The 20,409-nt window shown below is 43.8% G+C and overlaps 1 protein-coding gene across 3 annotated transcripts in view; it reads right to left on the minus strand.

The window, feature by feature from the left end:
* Positions 1-7,605: 7,605 nt before the first annotated feature.
* Positions 7,606-20,409, minus strand: part of TMEM131 (transmembrane protein 131) — a 227,954-nt gene continuing 215,150 nt past the window's right edge. For all 3 annotated transcript variants that reach the window (XM_040336325.1, XM_040336324.1, XM_040336323.1), the window contains 3 exons: positions 19,778-19,860; positions 18,838-18,998; positions 7,606-8,624 (listed from right to left, as the gene is read on the minus strand). In XM_040336325.1, coding sequence (XP_040192259.1) covers positions 8,331-8,624; positions 18,838-18,998; positions 19,778-19,860 — 538 coding nt within the window. In that variant the 3' untranslated portion in view covers positions 7,606-8,330. The remainder of the gene's footprint in view (positions 8,625-18,837; positions 18,999-19,777; positions 19,861-20,409) is intronic.

Raw genomic sequence — 20,409 nt, forward strand, 5'->3', positions numbered from 1 at the left:
TTTTCAGTAAACCTATAACTAGGTAGGAATATAGGAGATTAAAAATAAAATCCATAAGACCTGAAGCCAGTTATATGAACATTAACAGCTTGCCGACTGGCTCACGTGGATACAAAGTCGGCAGAATGTCACGGCTGGACATAATCACATATGGGTATGTTGTTCCCTTTAAAGCAGCCAGAGGCGCGTACCCGCAGCACAGCGGGGGACTCTGTGCGCGTGGCCAGCAGGCACGAGAGCCAGCACAGGGATGTGTGTGTAAACACACAAATACCTGTTCTGTCAAGGAGGAAAGACATGTTGTTTGTTCCAACCAAGTAAGTCTCCTCCCTCAGTCAATCCTATCCCCATACAGTTAGAACACACATTTAACCCATTGATCGCCCCCTAGTGTTAACCCCTTCCCCAACAGTGACATTTGCACAGTGCATTTTTATAGCTCTGATAGCTGCATAAATGTCAATAGTCCCAAAAAGGTGTCAAAAGTGTCTATATTGATCACCGCAATGTTGCAGTACCGATAAAAATTGCAGATCCCCGCCATTACTAGTAAAAATAAATAAATAAATCCATAGTTTGTAGACGCTATAACTTTTGCACAAACAAATCAATACACGCTTATTGCGATTCTTACCAAAAATACGTAGAAGAATATATATTGGCCTAAACGGATGAAGATTTTTTTTTTTTTAAAAAACATATTTTGGGGATATTTATTATAGTAAAAAATATTGTTTTTCTTTCAAAATTGTTGCACTTTCCTGACGCATTCATGGCAGCACACACTGGGTTGTGACTCCGCCCCCACAACCTGACAGGATTGGTTAGCTATAAATTCGAAGAGGAGACACCCGGCATCATTCTCTTTTTTTATCCTCACCTGACAAGGACGTGGACGTACAGCTTGCCTCCTACCGCTATCGCCCCAGCAGGTTCAGCCTCTCCTGTTTGGAAGTCCCCCCTGTACAGTCTCTAATAGAGCTATATGGGGGGATCCCCGCTCTGGTGGTCTCAGGGGCTAAATCCCGGCAAAATTCCTGGCATCACACAAGCTCTAAATGAGTTTAAAAGTCTGGCAGTGGGTCTCCCTATTTTTCAGGTATTTGTGCCTAGCCTTCTTCCTGTATGCCTTTTCATTGTCTATATGCCTGTATATGTACCTTCTATGCATTGTATGGATGCTTACAGATCGTTTTAAACATTTTTCTACCTTTTTTCCTCTGAGGCTTGCTGGGCTGTGTTGTCCCATGCTTCCCCTCCGTTCTCAGCGCTTCCTGTCTGCTCTGTGCATGAGCGCAGCGCTCTGATGATGCGACAGTCTCCTACTCGCCCTCATCCAAGATGGCGACGGGACGCGCGCGGCGCTACTGCGCATGCGCGATGACGTCATCAGCGCCGCGACGGCGGCGCCAAATTTGAAAAGTGACCTTTTTTGTTTTTTTCCCTTTCCCAAGCTGCTGCTCTGCCATTTTTCCTGAAAATTTCTCCTCAAGGTACCTAGCTCTTCTCCTCTGACAGGCTCACCTCATCTTATCCTTTCTACCCTTTTTAACCATTCTTTTGCCTTTCCAGCTGCCCATATCTGCTGCTGTTTTCTCCATGGAGCCCACTGCCCTAGCAGACCACTACCAGCAAACGAGGTATGGAGGCCATCATTTGACGGGTAAGTACTGAAGAGAAAAAAGAGAGCCGGCCACTGAACACTGCTTTGTTTTGCAGTCCCACCAGGCCTAGAGACGCAAGCCCACGGCGCAGGGAGAGATCCAGGCATGTATCGAGCAGGAGGTCTCGCAAGAGTCGGTCAAGATCATCCTCCCGTTACCACCGATCAAGGCATAGCCGATCACGCCACAGCCGTTCCCGTCGTAGCCGGTCCCACCGCAGACGGTCTCCATCATCGCACCGTGAACGTTATCATGCCCGTCCTGCAGCAAACGCCTGCTGGGTATGCGGTGCTACTGCAATGCCAGGGAAGCTAGCCTGTCACTCTTGCTTTAATGAAGCAACGAAGGAAAGGGAGATGGATGTTAGAGTCGCTTCTGACCGTCCAAGAGAGCCGGCACAGGAAGCAGCCTGGGCCGTGGCCCCGCTAGTCTGCGATGACCCCACTCCGGGCACCTCTTTGGCCTTTAGTCCGTATTCCCAGCTAACAGGAGCCCTTCCCGATCTTGAGGAACAGGAGATGATATCAGGGTTCGATTTTAGCCTGGTCGAACCCTTTGCACGCTCTGTCAAGGATGCCATTGGCTGGGAGGAACCTGTAGCGGATCCCCCGAAGGTGGGGAAATACTTTCCAGAATTAAGGAGGGACCCCGAGCTGTTCCCCTTCATCGAGGAATTAGAGGACCTCATCAAAGACGAGTGGGAAAAACCAGACAAGCGGCCTGGTCTGTCCAATAAACTAGCTAAGTTATACCCTCTAAGGGAGTCTAAAGTTTCCTCCCTCATCAACGCTCCCATCGTTGATTCATCTCTAATGCGACTTGCTAGGCATGTCACGCTGCCCATAGAAGACGCGGTCTCGTTCCGAGATGTCCTCGATCGCAAGATTGATTTGGAGCTAAAGAAGGCATACTCTACGGCAGGAGGAGCATGCAGACCAGCCATTACCACGGCGGCTGTCGCCAGAGCCATTTCCACATGGGCAACCAATGCTGAGAAGGCCATCCTGGAAGGTACCGATCAGGCGGAGGTGATATCCACTTTACAGGAAATCAGACTGGCTGGCGACTTTGTGGCAGGGGCTTCGGTAGACGCCATTCGCTCCTCGGCTAGATCCATGTTAGCCTCAGTAATGGCCCGCAGAGCCTTATGGCTGAAGCCCTGGGTCGCCGATACAGCATCGAAGTCAAATTGGTGCAAAATACCATACGATGGCACAAACCTGTTCGGCGCTAAATTGGACTCAGCGATCTCCAAGGTCACTGGAGGAAAATCGGGGCTCATTCCCTCGGACAGAAGGCCCAAGCCTCAGAGGAATCCTACCTTCAGGCGTAATCTGCCTGAGAGATACAGGGAGGCCAGAACCTATCGCCCCGGCAGGGAGTTTAGGAGAGATTGGAGAACTACTCGCCCTCCCTTTACAAAGGCCCAGAAGACCAAGGCCATTTCCGCGGGGGACCAACCAAAGTCTTTTTGAAGCTTCGCCTGCCCACCCAGCTCAGGTGGGCGCCAGGCTCAGGGCTTTTGCGCAAGTTTGGTCAGAGCACATAAAGGACCCATGGACTCTTTCCACGATCGATCAGGGTCACAAGTGGAATTTTATGGGGGCATTGCCTCACACGGTCTTCCAACCCACCAAGATTCCATCTTCTCCGGACAAAAGGAAGCTTCTCTTCCAATATGTTTCAGAGCTGATTCTAAAGGGAGCAGTCATAGAAGTCCCTTCACACCAAAGAGGCAGGGGATTTTATTCCCCTCTATTTCTGGTCCGAAAAAAGTCAGGGGACCTTCGGCCCGTTCTGGACCTCAAGCGACTCAACAGGAGTATCCAGATAGAAGCTTTCAAGATGGAAAGTCTTCAGTCTATCCTTCTGGCAGTGAATCTAGGGGATTGGATGCTGTCGGTGGATCTTTCCGACGCCTACCTCCATGTGCCAATTCATCCTGCGTTCCAGAAGTTTCTACGCTTCTCCATCAGCCAACAGCACTTCCAATTCCGATGCCTACCGTTCGGCATCTCTTCGGCACCCAGGACATTCACAAAGGTCCTCCTACCTCTCATAGCCCTCCTCAGGGAAAAGGGACTTCGCGTGCATCACTACCTGGACGACATTCTGCTTTTAGCAGCGAGCCAGGAGACTCTGCTCCTCCAGCGGGAGATCCTGATCTCTGCCCTTCAGGGTTTCGGCTGGCTGATCAATTGGCGGAAGAGCAGCCTTCAACCTTCACAAGTGATGACATTCCTGGGGGCAGAATTGGACACAAAACGGAACAGGGTACAGCTTCCCCTAGAGAAGGTGGAACCTCTAGTTCAGAAGGTACGGAACCTACTGTCCTCCAAGCTCGTGTCAGCCAGAACCTGCCTCAGCATACTGGGCTCGATGTCTTCAACCATTCCCATGATACAGTGGTCCCAATGGAACATGAGAGCCTTCCAGAATATCTTTTTGAGACAATGGAACGGAGCTTCAATGCACCAACGCATCAGGATTCCCAGCCGAGTGAAACACGCTCTTCTGTGGTGGACTTATCCTTCCAACCTCAGGAGATACAGACCTATAGCTCCTCCGAGCCCGGAGATCGTGACATCAGATGCCAGCGAGAAGGGCTGGGGGGCCCACTACCAGAACCAGACAGCCCAGGGACCGTGGCTCTTCCCTGCTCGGGGCACAGTTTCAAACATACTGGAACTCCGAGCTGCGTTCCAGGCCCTCTTAGCCTTTGCGCCTCTGCTACAGGGGAAGTCCGTTTTAATCCGGATGGACAACAGAGTAGCGGTAGCATATGTCCAGAGACAGGGCGGTACCCGAAGCCACACTCTGCTAGAAGTGGTTCACCCCATAATGGAATGGGCACAGGCTCACCTATTAGACCTGAGAGCAGTTTACGTTCCAGCGGCACAGAATACGCTAGCCGACTTCTTGAGCAGGGAACTTCGTTCAAACAACGAGTGGTCCCTAAACCTACGGGAGTTTTCCATTCTGACGAAGGCATGGGGGACCCCAGAGATCGACCTTGCGGCAACACCAGTAAATGCCAAATGTCCAAGGTTTCTTGCCAGAGTACCCTTTCCAACAGCAGAAGGGACAGATTGCCTTCTTCATCCATGGGACTTCAATCTGGGGTACATCTTTCCCCCAACTCCCTTGATAGCAAGGTTCCTATCCCGGCTCCGAAGGTCATCGGCCACAGTGATCGCAATAATACCATTCTGGCCAAGGAGACCGTGGTTCACGACTCTCCTGCAGCTCAATACCCGACCTCCAATCCACCTACCGGTCTCAGCAGACCTCCTTCACCAAGGTCAGCTCCTCCATCCGGCTCCGGACAGACTCCACTTGACAGCCTGGAGGTTGAGAGGGCTAGGCTTAGAGAACAAGGATGTTCCCAGGCAGTTATAGCAACCTTAATGCAGGCCAGGAAGATCACCACAAACACGGTCTACACCAGAGTTTGGGAAAGATTCGCCCACTTGGCACAACTCAAAGGTTGGAATCACGCCTCTCCGGATCCTTACCAGATCCTAGAATTCCTGCAAACGGGAATTGACAAAGGCCTGAGCTCAGGCACCCTGAAAGTACAAATCTCCGCTCTGTCGGCTAAAACGGGCACTAGATGGGCCCTACACCCGTTGATAATACAGTTCATGAAGGCATGTATTAAGATTAGGCCGCCCAGAAAACCATCCTTTCCGGCTTGGGATCTTTCAGTAGTTCTGGAGGCGCTGTCCAATCCTCCCTTCTTCCCACTCAACTCTATCTCCTTATGGGACCTGACCCTGAAATTGACCTTCCTCATTGCCATTGCTTCGGCTAGGAGAGTGTCGGAGTTGCAAGCTCTCATGTCGAAAGAGCCATACTTAGTTTTCCTGCCCGACAGGGTGATACTAAGGCCTTCGGATCGCTTCCTTCCCAAGGTTACTTCGGCCTTCCATTACGGCCAGGACATCATCTTGCCGTGTCTTTCTAACAAAGATGGTGAACCGCATGCCTTGGACATTAAGTCTGCAATTTCTAACTACCTGTCGGCCACTATCCACCTTCGGTCAACGGACGCCCTCCTGATTATACCTCACGGAGCCAGACGAGGTCAGGCAGCCTCCTCTCGAACCATCGCCTCTTGGCTAGTTAAAGCGATCGGGAAAGCATATTCCACTCAACAGCTGGAGATCCCAGAGGGCATCAAAGCGCATTCAACCAGGGCAGTGGCTACCTCTTGGGCAGCATATTGTGGAGTTTCTTCAGAGACCATCTGCAGAGCAGCAACCTGGTCCTCCAGGCATACCTTCATCACCCACTATAGGGTGGACGCCGCTCTGTTGGCGACTTCTGAGTTTGGCAGATCTATCTTCAGGGCCAATTCTTCGGCTCTATAAGAAAATAAAAAACTTTTTGCATTGAACCCGCCCGACTAGCGAGTTATTTCCCAGTGTGTGCTGCCATGAATGCGTCAGGAAAACGGAAAATTGTATACTCACCTTTCCGTAATTTTCCTTTCCTGACGCATCTTCATGGCAGCACACAGCTGCCCACCCTGTTGTTCAATGATGATGATATTTACGGAGAATGATGCCGGGTGTCTCCTCTTCGAATTTATAGCTAACCAATCCTGTCAGGTTGTGGGGGCGGAGTCACAACCCAGTGTGTGCTGCCATGAAGATGCGTCAGGAAAGGAAAATTACGGAAAGGTGAGTATACAATTTTCCGTTTTTTTGTTTATAGCACAAAAAAAAAAAAAAAAACGCAGAGGTGATCAAATACCACCAAAAGAAAGCTCTATTTGTGGGGGGGGGAAAAAAAGGATGCAAATTTTGTTTAGGTACAGCATTGCATGCTCGCGCAATTGTCAGTTAAATAGACGCAGTGCCAGACTGTAAAAAGTGATCTGGTCAGGAAGGGGGGTAAAATCTTCCGGGGCTGAAGTGGTTAAATTGGAATGACAACCGTGCGCAACTGAATTGTTGAGGGTCAGAATAAACTTGTCAAAAATATGACCTTCTGAGTATTGCTTTCACCCAGCGACATCTAGTATCCACGTCCTGGTGTTATCACTATAAAACAAAAGCAAGTTACTTCATGTATAGTCTGACACAGCTGTGCAGCCCTCCTCTCAGCTATCCTTGAGATTGTGTGTGTGTATATATATATATATATATATATATATATATATATATATATAAATAATATATATACACACACACACACACACACATATATATATATACATACACATATATATATATAAAAATCACACACACACACACACCTCGATTAAACAGTATTGCTCTTCCTTCCTAAGCTCCTTGTTCACTCAGGCGATAATGCTGATTCACCATCTAGTTAGGCGGTTAGAATCTGGATTGCTGAGCCACCAAGATAAACTGCTTAATTGGATGTGTGTGTCACCTGTCTGTGCTGTGTGGAAATTTACTAAGTATATGAAAAGCATAGCTGCTTTCCCAGAAGTTTTTCTTCTAAAATGGAAAAGAAACGCAGTATTAAAGTACTGGCAAATATGTTTTCACACTGGACAAAGGTGCGCCAAGAGAAAACCCCAACTAGTTTGCATTCTCAGTTTGCGTCCCACAGCAAATCATTGCAACCAGTGTTTACCAACACAGTGTTGGTATGAGCAAAGTTTGCAGTGTGGACCATCCTGCACCATTAGTATCTCACTTAGAACTAAACCCTTCTATCCTTTTCAGCCAAGAAAGCTGCCACCCTTAGCCTTTGTTTGATCCACAACTGGCATGGTGCTGCACATGTGATCAGTCATGACCCAAGCCATTGATGGTTTGACAGTTTGGTTGAGAGCACAGGCAAATTGGCAATCCTGGGTAATGTGCTTTTTTTTTTAACCCATTAAATCAATGGGTTTAGTTCAGCTTAAAGCCATTAAAGAACACCAATTACTTCACAATAAACATGAAAAACAACAGAGCCGTTATTGAAAAAAAGTGCCTCATTTATTTAAATTACAACGCAAAGTTGTATGACTTGCTCATCAAATCCTGTTTTTTTTTTCACAAGATATTACAAAGAGCATGTAAAATTAATATTTAAAAAAATGCACTGTGCTAGAGAATTGAGGGAATGGGAAAAAGCGCTGAGCAACCCAATATGAGCATTCACAGAGCTCTTGGCTGCAATTGGCATTTTGTTCATGAATACAAAACAGTTACATTTAAAAGGAAATTGCGTTCATAGCCTCAACTGCCATTTATGCCTTTCATGTTTTTCCTTAGAAATATAATACTTGAGAAATATGGTCACTGGGAAAAAAACATCTTTAAGGGCCATGGTATGATATGTATAAGGGATGGTTTTATGGGTCATTGGAAAAATAAATAATTTACAATGAGATAGCAATTTGTACCCGTGCTGTTCCTGAAAATTATGTTTAGTTGACATTCTTCTACAGAATAGATTTGTCCATGCTCAATTTTTTGTTCTTAAAAAACCCAAATCTGAATAAAGTGAGAGGTCATGGGCTTAAAAATAACATAGGAGCTCAAGATTTTTGGGCCTGCAATAAAAAAAAATATAAATAAAAAGCCAAGGACTGATGCTGACTGGTAGAAAGGGGTACAGAGTGTCCCCTCATAAAATGATTGGCAGATATTGCAGCAGTAACACTCCTATTATGACTGTAGATCTTCAGCGCAATTATTATTTATCAGGTGGAAAATGTGAATTCGACCAAGGATCAGAACTTCTCCTCCCGATGGTTGGGCTCCATATACTCCATGGATCATAGGTCTGTCCGGTCATGCTGTCAGGGCTGTGAGAAGGAGCAACTGAAGGAGAGTTGGGGGCTGGGCATGTGCTTTCAGCTCCAATCAGATCGATACCCGGCAATGGGTTGGGGGGAGCGGTAGTATACGGGAGAGAAGGATTTGGATTACTGGACCAAATGGAACTGCTGAATGGCGTGGACCACAGGCTACCAGTGCCAAGGATGGACTGCAAAAAAAAAAGACAAAATATATAAACATTGTATCAGATTATAAACTTTACCACTATTACACTATAGCAGCTATTAAAATATATTGAAGGGTATCAGAGGCCTAAAAATCTAAATCCATGAAAGGTCTTTTTTTTTTTTTAAAAAATATCCAGGTAACCCATGAAAGAAAAGTGCAATAAAAATAAATAAATAGCAATTTGCTTCTGCAAATGACTACATTGGAAAGTACAGAGTTTTGTTACTTTTTAAAATGTATTAGCAAAGATATGACATGTATAAAAATCAAGTGTTTTCATCATCACTAGTAGGCTGGTTACCTTATGGTGTAAACTAATGAACACTGCAAAATTGTGAACTATTTGTAATCTCTTTACTTTACTCAATATTATAATGTACATGCTCAAACAAATACAATAGTGGTGTGCTTTTTTTTATATCAATCAATAGGCTTAAGGCTTCATTTCCACTGACGTTTTTACAGCCACTTTTCTGAGCGTTTTTTTACAGCTTAAAAACGCCTGTCCATGTTATTCTATGGCATCATGCCCACATAGGCGTTTTTGAGCTGCAAATGGCATAGGCGTTTTTGAGCTGTAAAAAAAAACGCAGGACCAGGGCGTTCTGAAGCTCCAGAGTAGAGCTATAAAAACGTCAGACGTTAAAAAACGCTCAAAAATGCTACCGCGGCTTTTTTGAGCTCCATTATTACAAAATAAACATGGACAGGCATTTTTTAAGCTGTAAAAAAACACAAGTGGCTGTAAAAACGCCAGTGGAAATGAAGCCTTATTGTTTATAGAGTATGACCTCTCCAGCAGACATTTACTCACACAGGGATTCATTATTCCTAAACCTGGAGAATACCAATCAGCTTCCAGGTTGTTGTTTTTTTGTCAAAGCTTACTTGAACAAGCTGAAGTTGGAAGGCAATTGGCTACTATGCACAGCTGCACCAGATTTTGCACTCTCCAGTTTTAGTAAATCAACCCCAGCGTTTCCATAACCTTCACCACACACATTATCTCTCTCTCCCCCTCTTTCCCTCTCTCTCTCTCCTCTAAAAATTTATATAAAGCACCCCTAAAACATGCTAATTTTAGTGAAAATGATAACCTAAAATCTACTGTATCTTTAGAAAACCTAAAATTATAAAAACACCCAATGAAAAATGACTAAGACATGTTTGGTCAGATAGGTTAAATCAGGGCTCGACAAATCCCGGGCGCCAGGTCGCCATGGCGACTAGAAATGATGTCCTGGCGACTTGGCTTGGAAGGCGCCATCTGGCAGTGAGCCGTTGGTATTACAAGTTATTACTCCAGATGTGTGAGATAGCGCCATCTGGTGGTGGCCGTTGGTATTACAAGTTAAGCATTACAAGTTAAACAGCAATTCTAATGTCATTTTTCACTGCCATCTTCTTCCCTCTAATTAGAACCCCCAAACATTATATATATTTTTTATCCTAACACCCTAGAGAATAAAATGGCGATTGTTGCAATACTTTCTGTCACGCCGTATTTGCGCAGCGGTCTTACAAGCGCACTTTTTTTGGGAAAAAATTACACTTTTTTTAATTAAAAAAAATAAGGCAACAGTAAAGTTATCCCCATTTTTTTTATATTATGAAAGCGAATGTTACGCCGAGTAAATTCATACCCAACATGTCACGCTTCAAAATTGCGTCCGCTCGTGGAATGCCGACAAACTTTTACCCTTTAAAATCTTCATAGGCGACGTTTAAAAAAATCTACAGGTTGCATGTTTTGAGTTACAGAGGAGGTCTAGGGCTAGAATTATTGATCTCGCTCTACCAATCGCGGCGATACCTCACATGTGTAGTTTGAACACCGTTTACATATGCGGGCGCTGCTCACGTATGTGTTGGCTTCTGCGCGCAAGCTCGTCGGGACGGGGTGCGTTTTCTGGCTTTTAACTTTTTTAGCTGGCTCCTAGATTCCAAGCAAATTTGTCAAACCCTGGGTTAAATGAATTGTTAATGCGCAGAAAATTACACAGTACAATGGTAATGCAATGTGAGTGAAACAAAACCATAAAACAATAGTCCCAATAGTGGCTGGGTAAGTGCTAATTCACTACACTCTCTGTGTAGGAAAATGCTGATTGTAATGACTTGAGTGGGAATGCGCCTCCCTGTTCTCAGTTAGCAGTCTCACAGGCAGGTATAAGACCATCCACGCGGACACAGCTCATGCAAAGCAAGCAGAAAACCTCATTGCGCAATATAGTAACCACCATTGACAAATATATGACAGGCTTCTGATATGGGCACACTCACGAATCCCCCGGACACAACAAGCCGCTCAGGATGGATGTTCTCCTCATTCGGATGTGCGATCCGTCATTCCCATTCATAGCTCCTCCCCCACACGTTACGTCACTGGACACATGACTTAGTCATGGGTAACTGCAGGTCAGATCTCAGCTGACGTTATTTATAGCCAGTGAGATGACCAAACCAACAGGGAATGCAGCACAAGGAGTTGAACACCTTACATCATTGCTGGCTATTGGGAATGTTTGGAAATGGCATTTACAAGAACCATATTCAGCAATAACTTTTAATACAATAGAATAAAAAATTATATAGAACTTAAAGCGGTGGTTCCCCTAAAAATAAAATGTTAACATTGCCTTTCCCAAATAAATTACGATTAGAATCGGCCGGTTTATTAAAAAAAAAAAGCTCCGTACATACCGTTTGTTAGATTCGTTCCCACCGCCACTTCCGGGTACGATGCTGGCGGTGGGCATTCCTATTTGATTGACAGGCATCCGACCGACGCATACATCGCGTCACGAGATGCCGAAAGAAGCCGAACATCGGTACGGCTCTATACAGCGCATGCGCACCGACGTTCGGCTTCTTTCGGCATCTCGTGACGCGATGTATGCGTCGGTCGGATGCCTGTCAATCAATTAGGAATGCCCACCGCCAGCATCGTACCCGGAAGTGGCGGTGGGAACGAATCTAACGTTATGTACGGACCTTTTTTTTTTAATAAAACCGGCCGATTCTAATCGTAATTTATTTGGGAAAGGCAATGTTAACATTTTATTTTTAGGGGAACCACCGCTTTAAAAACAATCATATAAAAACATGTTAGAAACTGGACACTTGTGAGGATATGCAAAATGCATAGCAGCCCCCAGTCGCCGAAGTTGATATGACAGGACAAACCACTACTAAAACCAATGAAATTCTTCATCTATATGAATATGGCTTATTATGACCTGCATCCTATATGTATCAACTAATAGAAATAGTATACTGCGATATCTACCATATTTATCGGCGTATACCGCGCACTATTTTGCCCTGAAAATCAGAGCAAAATCGTGGGTGCGCGATATACGCCGATACCCGCCATGAGTTTGAATACTGCGCCTGCATATAGCGAGCGCAGTACACTCGTGAATCTTCGGCCAGTCTCGGCGCCTCTCGTACTGACGTCCTGAGCGTACAGGACGTCAGTGCGAGAGGCGCCCGAGCCTGCCCGAAGATTCACGAGTGTACTGCGCTCGCTATATGCGGGCGCAGTATTCAAAGTCGTGGCGGGAAACGAGCGGGAGGACGCCGCCGAAGATGGACGCCGGACCCGCCGAAGATGGACGCCGGACCCGCCGAAGATGGACGCCGGACCCGCCGAAGATGGACGCCGGACCCGCCGAAGATGGACACCGGACCCGCCGAAGATGGACACCGGACCCGCCGAAGATGGACACCGGACCCGCCGAAGATGGACACCGGACCCGCCGAAGATGGACACCGGACCCGCCGAAGATGGACGCCCGACCCGCCGAAGACGGACGCCGGACCCGCCGAAGAGGACACCCGAAGCCGCAGAAGGACGCCGGACCCGACGAGGCCGCAGATGGACGCCGCGCAAGACATCAAAACTGTAAGCACAAAAAAACAAAAAATCTTTTTTCCCACAGGATTGGGGGCCACTTTGGGGGTGCGCGGTATACGCCAGAGCGCGTTATACCGCGATAAAAACGGTATCTAATTTTCTAAATTAGTTAAAAATTTATTAGAAAATCAGACACATAATCAATACTGTAATACAAATATTGAATACAATATCTATACTATTAGAAATTGAATAATTAAAACTGAAAAAACAAACCCATGATCAATAATTTGAGATGAAGCAATTAAGATTAAATTCAATGTTCAAGCCATTGGGCGATAGAGATCTCATTTCAAGTATCCATCTCGATTCGTTTTTACTCAATTCTCGCACCTTTTAACTACCCCTCCAGTGGGGTGTATATTTGGCAATAGCCCAGGACTTTAATTCGTTAGGGTTCTTTTGATGACATAGAGCGAAATGTTGCGACACGTTATGTTTGGGGAAGCCTTTTTTCGATATTTTGTACATGTTCCCTTAGACGTTTCCACATCAATCTCTTCGTACGTCCAATATATTGGAGGGAACATGAACACTGAAGGGCATAAACTACTCCTTCGGTTCTACAGGTAATTAGGTCTTTGAACTCATATTCCTTATGTGTGACGTTGGAAACAAATTTTGAGCATTGACTGCCAAAGTTTGTTTTCCTGCAAGCTAAACATCGCCTGCACGGAAAAAAACCCTTTCCCTGATAGAAAGTTAACGTATTGGATTTAGTTGGAGGATCTGGTACATTCTTTGCCACCAGGTCCCTTAAAGTGGGTCCTCGTCTGTAGACTATTCTTGGCATGCTTGGTAATATGCCTTGAAGCTGTCTGTCTGCCTGTAATATAGGCCAATGCTTCTTAAAGATGGTTTCCACTTGCTTATGTTGAACATTGAAGTTGAGAATAGGTGCTTGATTGTCTGGACCCTTACTTTTTACCTTGTCCTGTATAAGTAAATCTCTCTGCATTTCTAGTACTTTTTGAATTTGTGCTTGTATAAATTTAGTGTCATAGCCTTTATTAACCACTTGCCCACCAGGTAAATTCTGGCACTTCTCTCCTTCATGTGAAAATCACAATTTTTTTGCTAGAAAATTTATCAGAACCCCCAAACATTATATATTTTTTTTTAGCAGACATCCTAGGGAATAAAATGGCAGTCATTGCAATACTTTTTGTCACACCGTATTTGCGCAGCGGTCTTACAAGCGCACTTTTTTTGGATAAAAATCACTTTTTTGAATTAAAAAATAAGACAATACATTTTGCCCAATTTTTTTATATATTGTGAAAGATAATGTTACGCCGAGTAAAATGATACCCAACATGTCACGCTTAAAAATTGCGCCCGCTCGTGGCATGGCGTCAAACTTTTACCCTTAAAAATCTCGATAGGCGACGTTTAAAAAATTCTACAGGTTGCATTTTTTGAGTTGCAGAGTAGGTCTAGGGCTAGAATTATTGCTCTCGCTCTAACGATCGCGGCGATACCTCACTTGTGTGGTTTGAATACCGTTTTCATATGCGGGCGCTACTCGCGTATGCGTTTACTTCTGCGCGCGAGCTCGTCGGGACGGGGCGCTTTAAAAATTTTTTTTTGGGTTTTCTTATTTATTTTTATTTAGTTTTATAATTTTTTACACTGAAAAAAATAAAATAAAAAAAATTGATCACTTTTATTCCTATTACAAGGAATGTAAACATCCCTTGTAATAGAAAAAAGCATGACAGGTCCTCTTAAATATGAGATCTGGGGTCAAAAAGACCTCAGATCTCATAATTAGACTTAAATGCAAAAAAAAAAATAAAAAAAAAAAAGTCATTTTTTCAAATGACAAAAAAAAAAATGTTTCTTTAAGAGGCTGGGCGGGACTGACGTTTTGACGTCACTTCCGCCCAGCAGAGCTATGAGGACGGGTGAAGGAGATTTCTCCTTCAGTCCCGTCCCCGCTCAGCTGCCGGACACATCGGATCCCCTCCGCCGCTACCGACGGCTCCGGTAAGCGGCGGAGAGCGCGGGAGAGCGGCGGGAGGGGGGGGGCCCCTCTCCCGCCACCGATAACGGCGATCTCGCGGCGAATCCGCCGCGGAGACCGCCGTTATCGTGTACACCACCGCCCCCTGCAAAGATGAATATCTCGGTTGTGGCAGCAGCTGCTGCCGTTATCGAGATATTCAACTTTAAAAAGGAGGACGTCTTTTTGACATGGGGCGGTGGTCAAGAGGTTAACAAACTTAGTGCAAATCATATTAGCCTGTTCAAGGAATGTTTGTGAGTCGGTACAGTTTCTACGGATTCTCACCATTTGCCCTTTGGGGATATTAATTAACCAGGGGTCAAAATGGCAGCTGTCCACCGGTATGTAACTGTTTCTCTCCACTGGTTTGAAAAAGGTTTTGGTGGTTAATTGTTGTGCCTCCAGTGTGATTTCCAAATTCAGGAACTGAATCATTTTCTCACTGATGGTATATGTGAGTTTGATATTCCTCTGGTTCTCATTTAATTTCTCAAAGAACTGGATAAGTGATCTTTCATCACCCCTCCAGATCAATATACAGTCGTCAATAAATCTTCTATATAGAACTAGTTGGTCAGGTGTGTCGGCATATATAGCAGTTTCCTCCCACTCTGACATAAAAACATTAGCCACACTTGGTGCATACTTGGCCCCCATGCCTTTTCCATTCAACTGCCTATAGTATTCCTGGTTGTGCCAGAAATAGTTGTGTTGAAGTCCAAAGGCCAGGCATCTTGGGACAAACCAATTTTTGTTTGGATACGAGCAAACCAAATTTGTTCAAAGCCCACTTTGAAGCCTGAATAGCTTCTGCGTGATTGATGACCATGTATAGTGAGGCCACATCGGCTGTGGCTAACAAATAGCCACCCGATGTGTCAATCTTCACCGTATCCAGGACCTGGATTAGGTGCTTGGTGTCCCTCAGATATGCCTGTGTTTGCAGGACCAGTGGCTGAATGAATTTGGAATTGATGGACTGAATTCCATTAATTATCGGTCTTCCTGGTAGTCTGAGGGGGTCCTTGTGGATTTTTGGGACTGTGTAAATTATGGGAACCCTGCAATTATCTGGGACCAGGTACTTTTCTTCCCTTTTATGTAGTACTCCTTTGTTCCTTCCTTTTTGGACCAGCTCAATCAGTTCTTCCTTGTATTCACCAGTGGGAGTTTAATGTAGGTATTTTTATCCTTCAGTTGGTTCTCCAATTCCTCATAGTAGTAATTCTTGGATACCACCACTATGGCTCCGCCTTTGTCAGCAGGCCTGATAACTTTTTTGTTATCTATTTTGTTATGACACTAAAATTTATACAAGCACAAATTCAAAATGTACTAGAAATGCCGAGAGATTTACTTATACAGGACAATGTAAAAAGTAAGGGTCCAGACAATCGAGTACCTATTATCCTCAACTTCAATGTTCAACATAAGCAAGTGGAAACCATCTTTAAGAAGCATTGGCCTATATTACAGGCAGACAGACAGCTTCAAGGCATATTACCAAGCATGCCAAGAATAGTCTACAGACGAGCACCCACTTTAAGGGACCTGGTGGCAAAGAATGTACCAGATCCTCCAACTAAATCCAATACGTTAACTTTCTATCAGGGAAAGGGTTTTTTTTTTCCGTGCAGGCGATGTTTAGCTTGCAGGAAAACAAACTTTGGCGGTCAAGAATGTTCAAAATTTGTTTCCAACGTCACACATAAGGAATATGGGATCCAAGACCTAATTACCTGTAGAACCGAAGGAGTAGTTTATGCCCTTCAGTGTTCATGTTCCCTCCAATATATTGGACGTACGAAGAGACCGATGTGGAAACGTCCAAGGGAACATGTACAAAATATCGAAAAAGGCTTCCCCAAACATAACGTGTCGCGACATTTCGCTCTTTGTCATCAAAAGAACCCTAAAGAATTAAAGTCCTGGGCTATTGCCAAATATACACCCCACTGGAGGGGTAGTCATAAGGTGCGAGAATTGAGTAAAAACGAATCGAGATGGATACATGAAATGAGATCTCTATCGCCCAATGGCTTGAACATTGAATTTGATCTTAATTGCTTCATCTCAAATTATTGATCATGGGTTTGTTTTTTCAGTTTTAATTAATCAATTTCTAATAGTATAGATATTGTATTCAATATTTGTATTACAGTATTGATTATGGGTCTTATTTTCTAATTAATTAATACATTTTTAACTAATTGATAATTATATAGATATCACAGTATACTATTTCTATTAGTTAATACATATAGGATGCAGGTCATAATAAGCCATATTCATATAGATGAAGAATTTCATTGGTTTTAGTAGTGGTTTGTCCTGTCATATCAACTTCGGCCACTGGGGGCTGCTATGCATTTTGCATATCCTCACAAGTGTCCGGTTTCTAACATGTTTTTATATGTTTTTAAGTTCTATATCCATTTTCATTCTATTGTATTAAAAGTTATTGCCGAATATGGTTCTTGTAAGTGCCATTTCCAAACATTCCCAATAGCCAGCAATGATGTAATGTGTTCAACTCCTTGTGCTGCATTCCCTGTTAGTCTGGTCATCTCACTGGCTATAAATAACGTCAGCTGAGAGCTGACCTGCAGTTACCCATGACTAAGTCACGTGTCCAGTGACGTAATGCGTGGGGGAGGAGCTACGAACGGGAATGACGGATCGCACATCCGAATGAGGAGAACATCCATCCTGAGCGGCTTGTTGTTGCCTGTTGTGTCCGGGGGATTCGTGAGTGTGCCCATATCAGAAGCCTGTCATATATATTTGTCAATGGTGGTTACTATATAGCGCAATGAGGTTTTCTGCTTGCTTTGCATGAGCTGTGTAAGCGTGGATGATCTTGTACCAGCCAGTGAGACAGCTAACTGAGAACAGGGAGGCGCATCCCACTCAAGTCATTACAATCAGCATTTTCCTACACAGGGAGTGTAGTGGATTAGCACTTACCCAGCCACTATTGGGCCACGCCACTAGAGTTAATTTTCTGCGCATTAACAATTTAACATATACTATTTTGGTTGGTTCACCTTTTATATGCAGCGATTATTTGGTTATTTTTTTGGTGTCATATATTTAATTATTTAGTAGCACTGTAGTACATAATTATATATTTGGTCAGATAGGACCATGTGATTGGATGATGATATACAGTAGATAAATAAAATAGAAATAGGGGGGAAGGAAAAAGCAGAAAAAAAAGGTAGAGAAAAGGAGTGGACGACTTGGGGATATAAATAAAAAGAAAATAAGGTAAGGGACGAAGTGGAGGGGGGAAAATTAAATAGAAGAGAGGGGAGAGGGAGGTTTCAGTTTTGCACAAAAAAAGAAAAGGGTTAAGACAGCATTTATCTCAAAGCCTGCTAAAGTGGTTACAGGATCCAAGTTTTTATAAGGATTTAGTAAAAACTGAAAATTTTCCCTTAGGAACCTTTCTTTCAGGACAGAAATCCTGACTATAAGCAGTGAAGATATGGGGGGCATTTAAGCTAATATGAAGAAAATGTGACACCAACTGCCTGCATTACTCTGGATGTTATACAGGATTTACAATGATTTGCAAAGTGTACATAAGCTGCCATCTGTGGCATTGAGCAACCTTGTGACTGAAACTGTAGAAGAGTTTCAGCACACGAGCCTTACCCAGCATGCCTATTGAGTGGCAGGACAGCAGCAATATGATCTACTGATGAACTACGAGATGACCTGTCTGCCAAAATGTATTTAATGAAACTAAAATGATTCCTTCCTGTGCCAACAGAAAGGTTGCCTTTCAGTTGAGCCCCTTACTACTTCAAGAATGCAAATGAACAATTACAATGAATCTATCAACTTGCATTAGGGATGCTCTAGAGTTATTGCTTATTGTTTTGTGGCCAGCTACAGTGTCCCTGTAATGTTAGTAGTGCTCATTAGAAAACCAGAGGTGTTAAGCAGACATTTACTATATTCTACAACTCTACAAGATTTTGTGTAAAAATTACTATACCCACGACAATTTAGGATGAAAACGGAAAAATTTGAATTAAAAGGTGTGATTGGCAAGATTAACATATGAAGAGGGCAATATGGAAAACCTTTGTCATGAGATGACGGACAATCAGTGATTATATCAACCAGTGTAGGAGATCACTGTACAAAGGCCATGAACATTGGAAGTTTCAGATTTGGTCAATAGAACAAATTGATGATTTGGCCACCAGATTACATCAAGATGTAACTAAAAATACATCCCCACCCTATACTCACAGAGGTCACATGGGTTGGAGATCCAGTGCTTGTTGGCCATGTTGGCACAGAATCTGTGGCAGGATGATCCCAGAAGGAAGACGTGGTGTCAAAATCTGTCCACTTCTTTTGGGGCTCATGAGTGTAAGTACTTCGGGGCAATGAGATTGAACCGAAAACCTCTGAGAAGGATAAAATAAAAGAACATGCATTAAATTTACAAAAGCAGGTGAGAAACACACAATAGAAGGCATTCAAGACAGTAGGGCACATATATAGGGATTTCTATTCTGTTTTTAAACTGCAGCACCATTTTGCAGATTTATATATAATCACATAACTATTTTTAACTCAACATTTATATTGGTCAACAACAATGAAAAATACCACACACACAACACAACACTATATACAGAGCAGAGCGTGGGAACAGGAATGTCACATGCAATCTCCCAAGAGCACCAGGGGGTGAAACATCTTTGCCAGATGCCATATACACTGTACCTTAAAAACTTTAACTCTGGTCTTTGCATATAGCTCTTAAAACCGTAGTAAACACAACTTGATGACTTGTACCTACAGGTAAGCTTATAATAATATGCACCAATAAGATGTTGACAATTCTTGAGTGGGTGATGTCACCAGCACATGAGCTCTGAAGGGATGGTATACTAAGCTCCTGTGCACATGCATGATATTAATCATGGCTCTGCCATTCAAATGGCCAGAGCCCGCAAACTCAGAAGGAAGACCAGATGAAGATGGAAGACCTGTTTGCCGTAACAGTGCACAGCTGGAGGGCTTTGTTTTAAGGCAAGTATTTTATAATGTGGTAGTATGTGGTGCATTAGTACATTATGCACCCAACTTACAGGGGGAGGTTTTTCTTTTTATTCCAGACTTTAGTACTGCTTTAAACGTGCATAATTACTACATATTCTGTTGTACGGAAAGTACTGACCTCCTGTTAAATTAAAGGTATTGCTAGATCCAAAGGCAGAAAATGAATATTCGGGACTGCTGATTGGGCTCCACAAACCAGAGCTGAAAGTAAAATAGGCATATGATAAAATTAAGTTAGGCACATTTACATGAAATAGGAAACCATTTCAGACATGATGTTGTCCATAGCAACCAACCAGATTATGCATTTATTTCTTCCAGTGCAGCAGTGAAATCAAAAAGAACCACTGATCAGCAGCATAGGAGACCACAAAATCATTTTATTGTATGCTTGGCATTATGGTAAACAATTCAATATATTAAAGTGTTACTTAACCCAGTAATATGAAAATAGTTCATCCACCCACCCACAGTGCCCACAGCTTATAAATATTTTTACATTAAAATACTGCCACTATTATACCTTTTTGGATGATCTGTATACCACAGTTACATGATGAACTGCAGAGTTTATCCAGTGCTGAGAGTTCAGGTAGGAGGAGATTTCCTCGACAGCCTGTATACATGCCACATGTGTGATGTCAATATCATGTGACCTGGCTAGCTTTGAGAACAAGTAAAATGTTCTCTCCAGCATAAAAGACAACTGAGCATGTGCAGGTCGGCTACCCTGCCTGTGTTAGCTGGTCT

This window comes from Rana temporaria, chromosome 2, assembly GCF_905171775.1.
Source record: "Rana temporaria chromosome 2, aRanTem1.1, whole genome shotgun sequence".
In the NCBI taxonomy this organism is placed as follows: domain Eukaryota; kingdom Metazoa; phylum Chordata; class Amphibia; order Anura; family Ranidae; genus Rana; species Rana temporaria.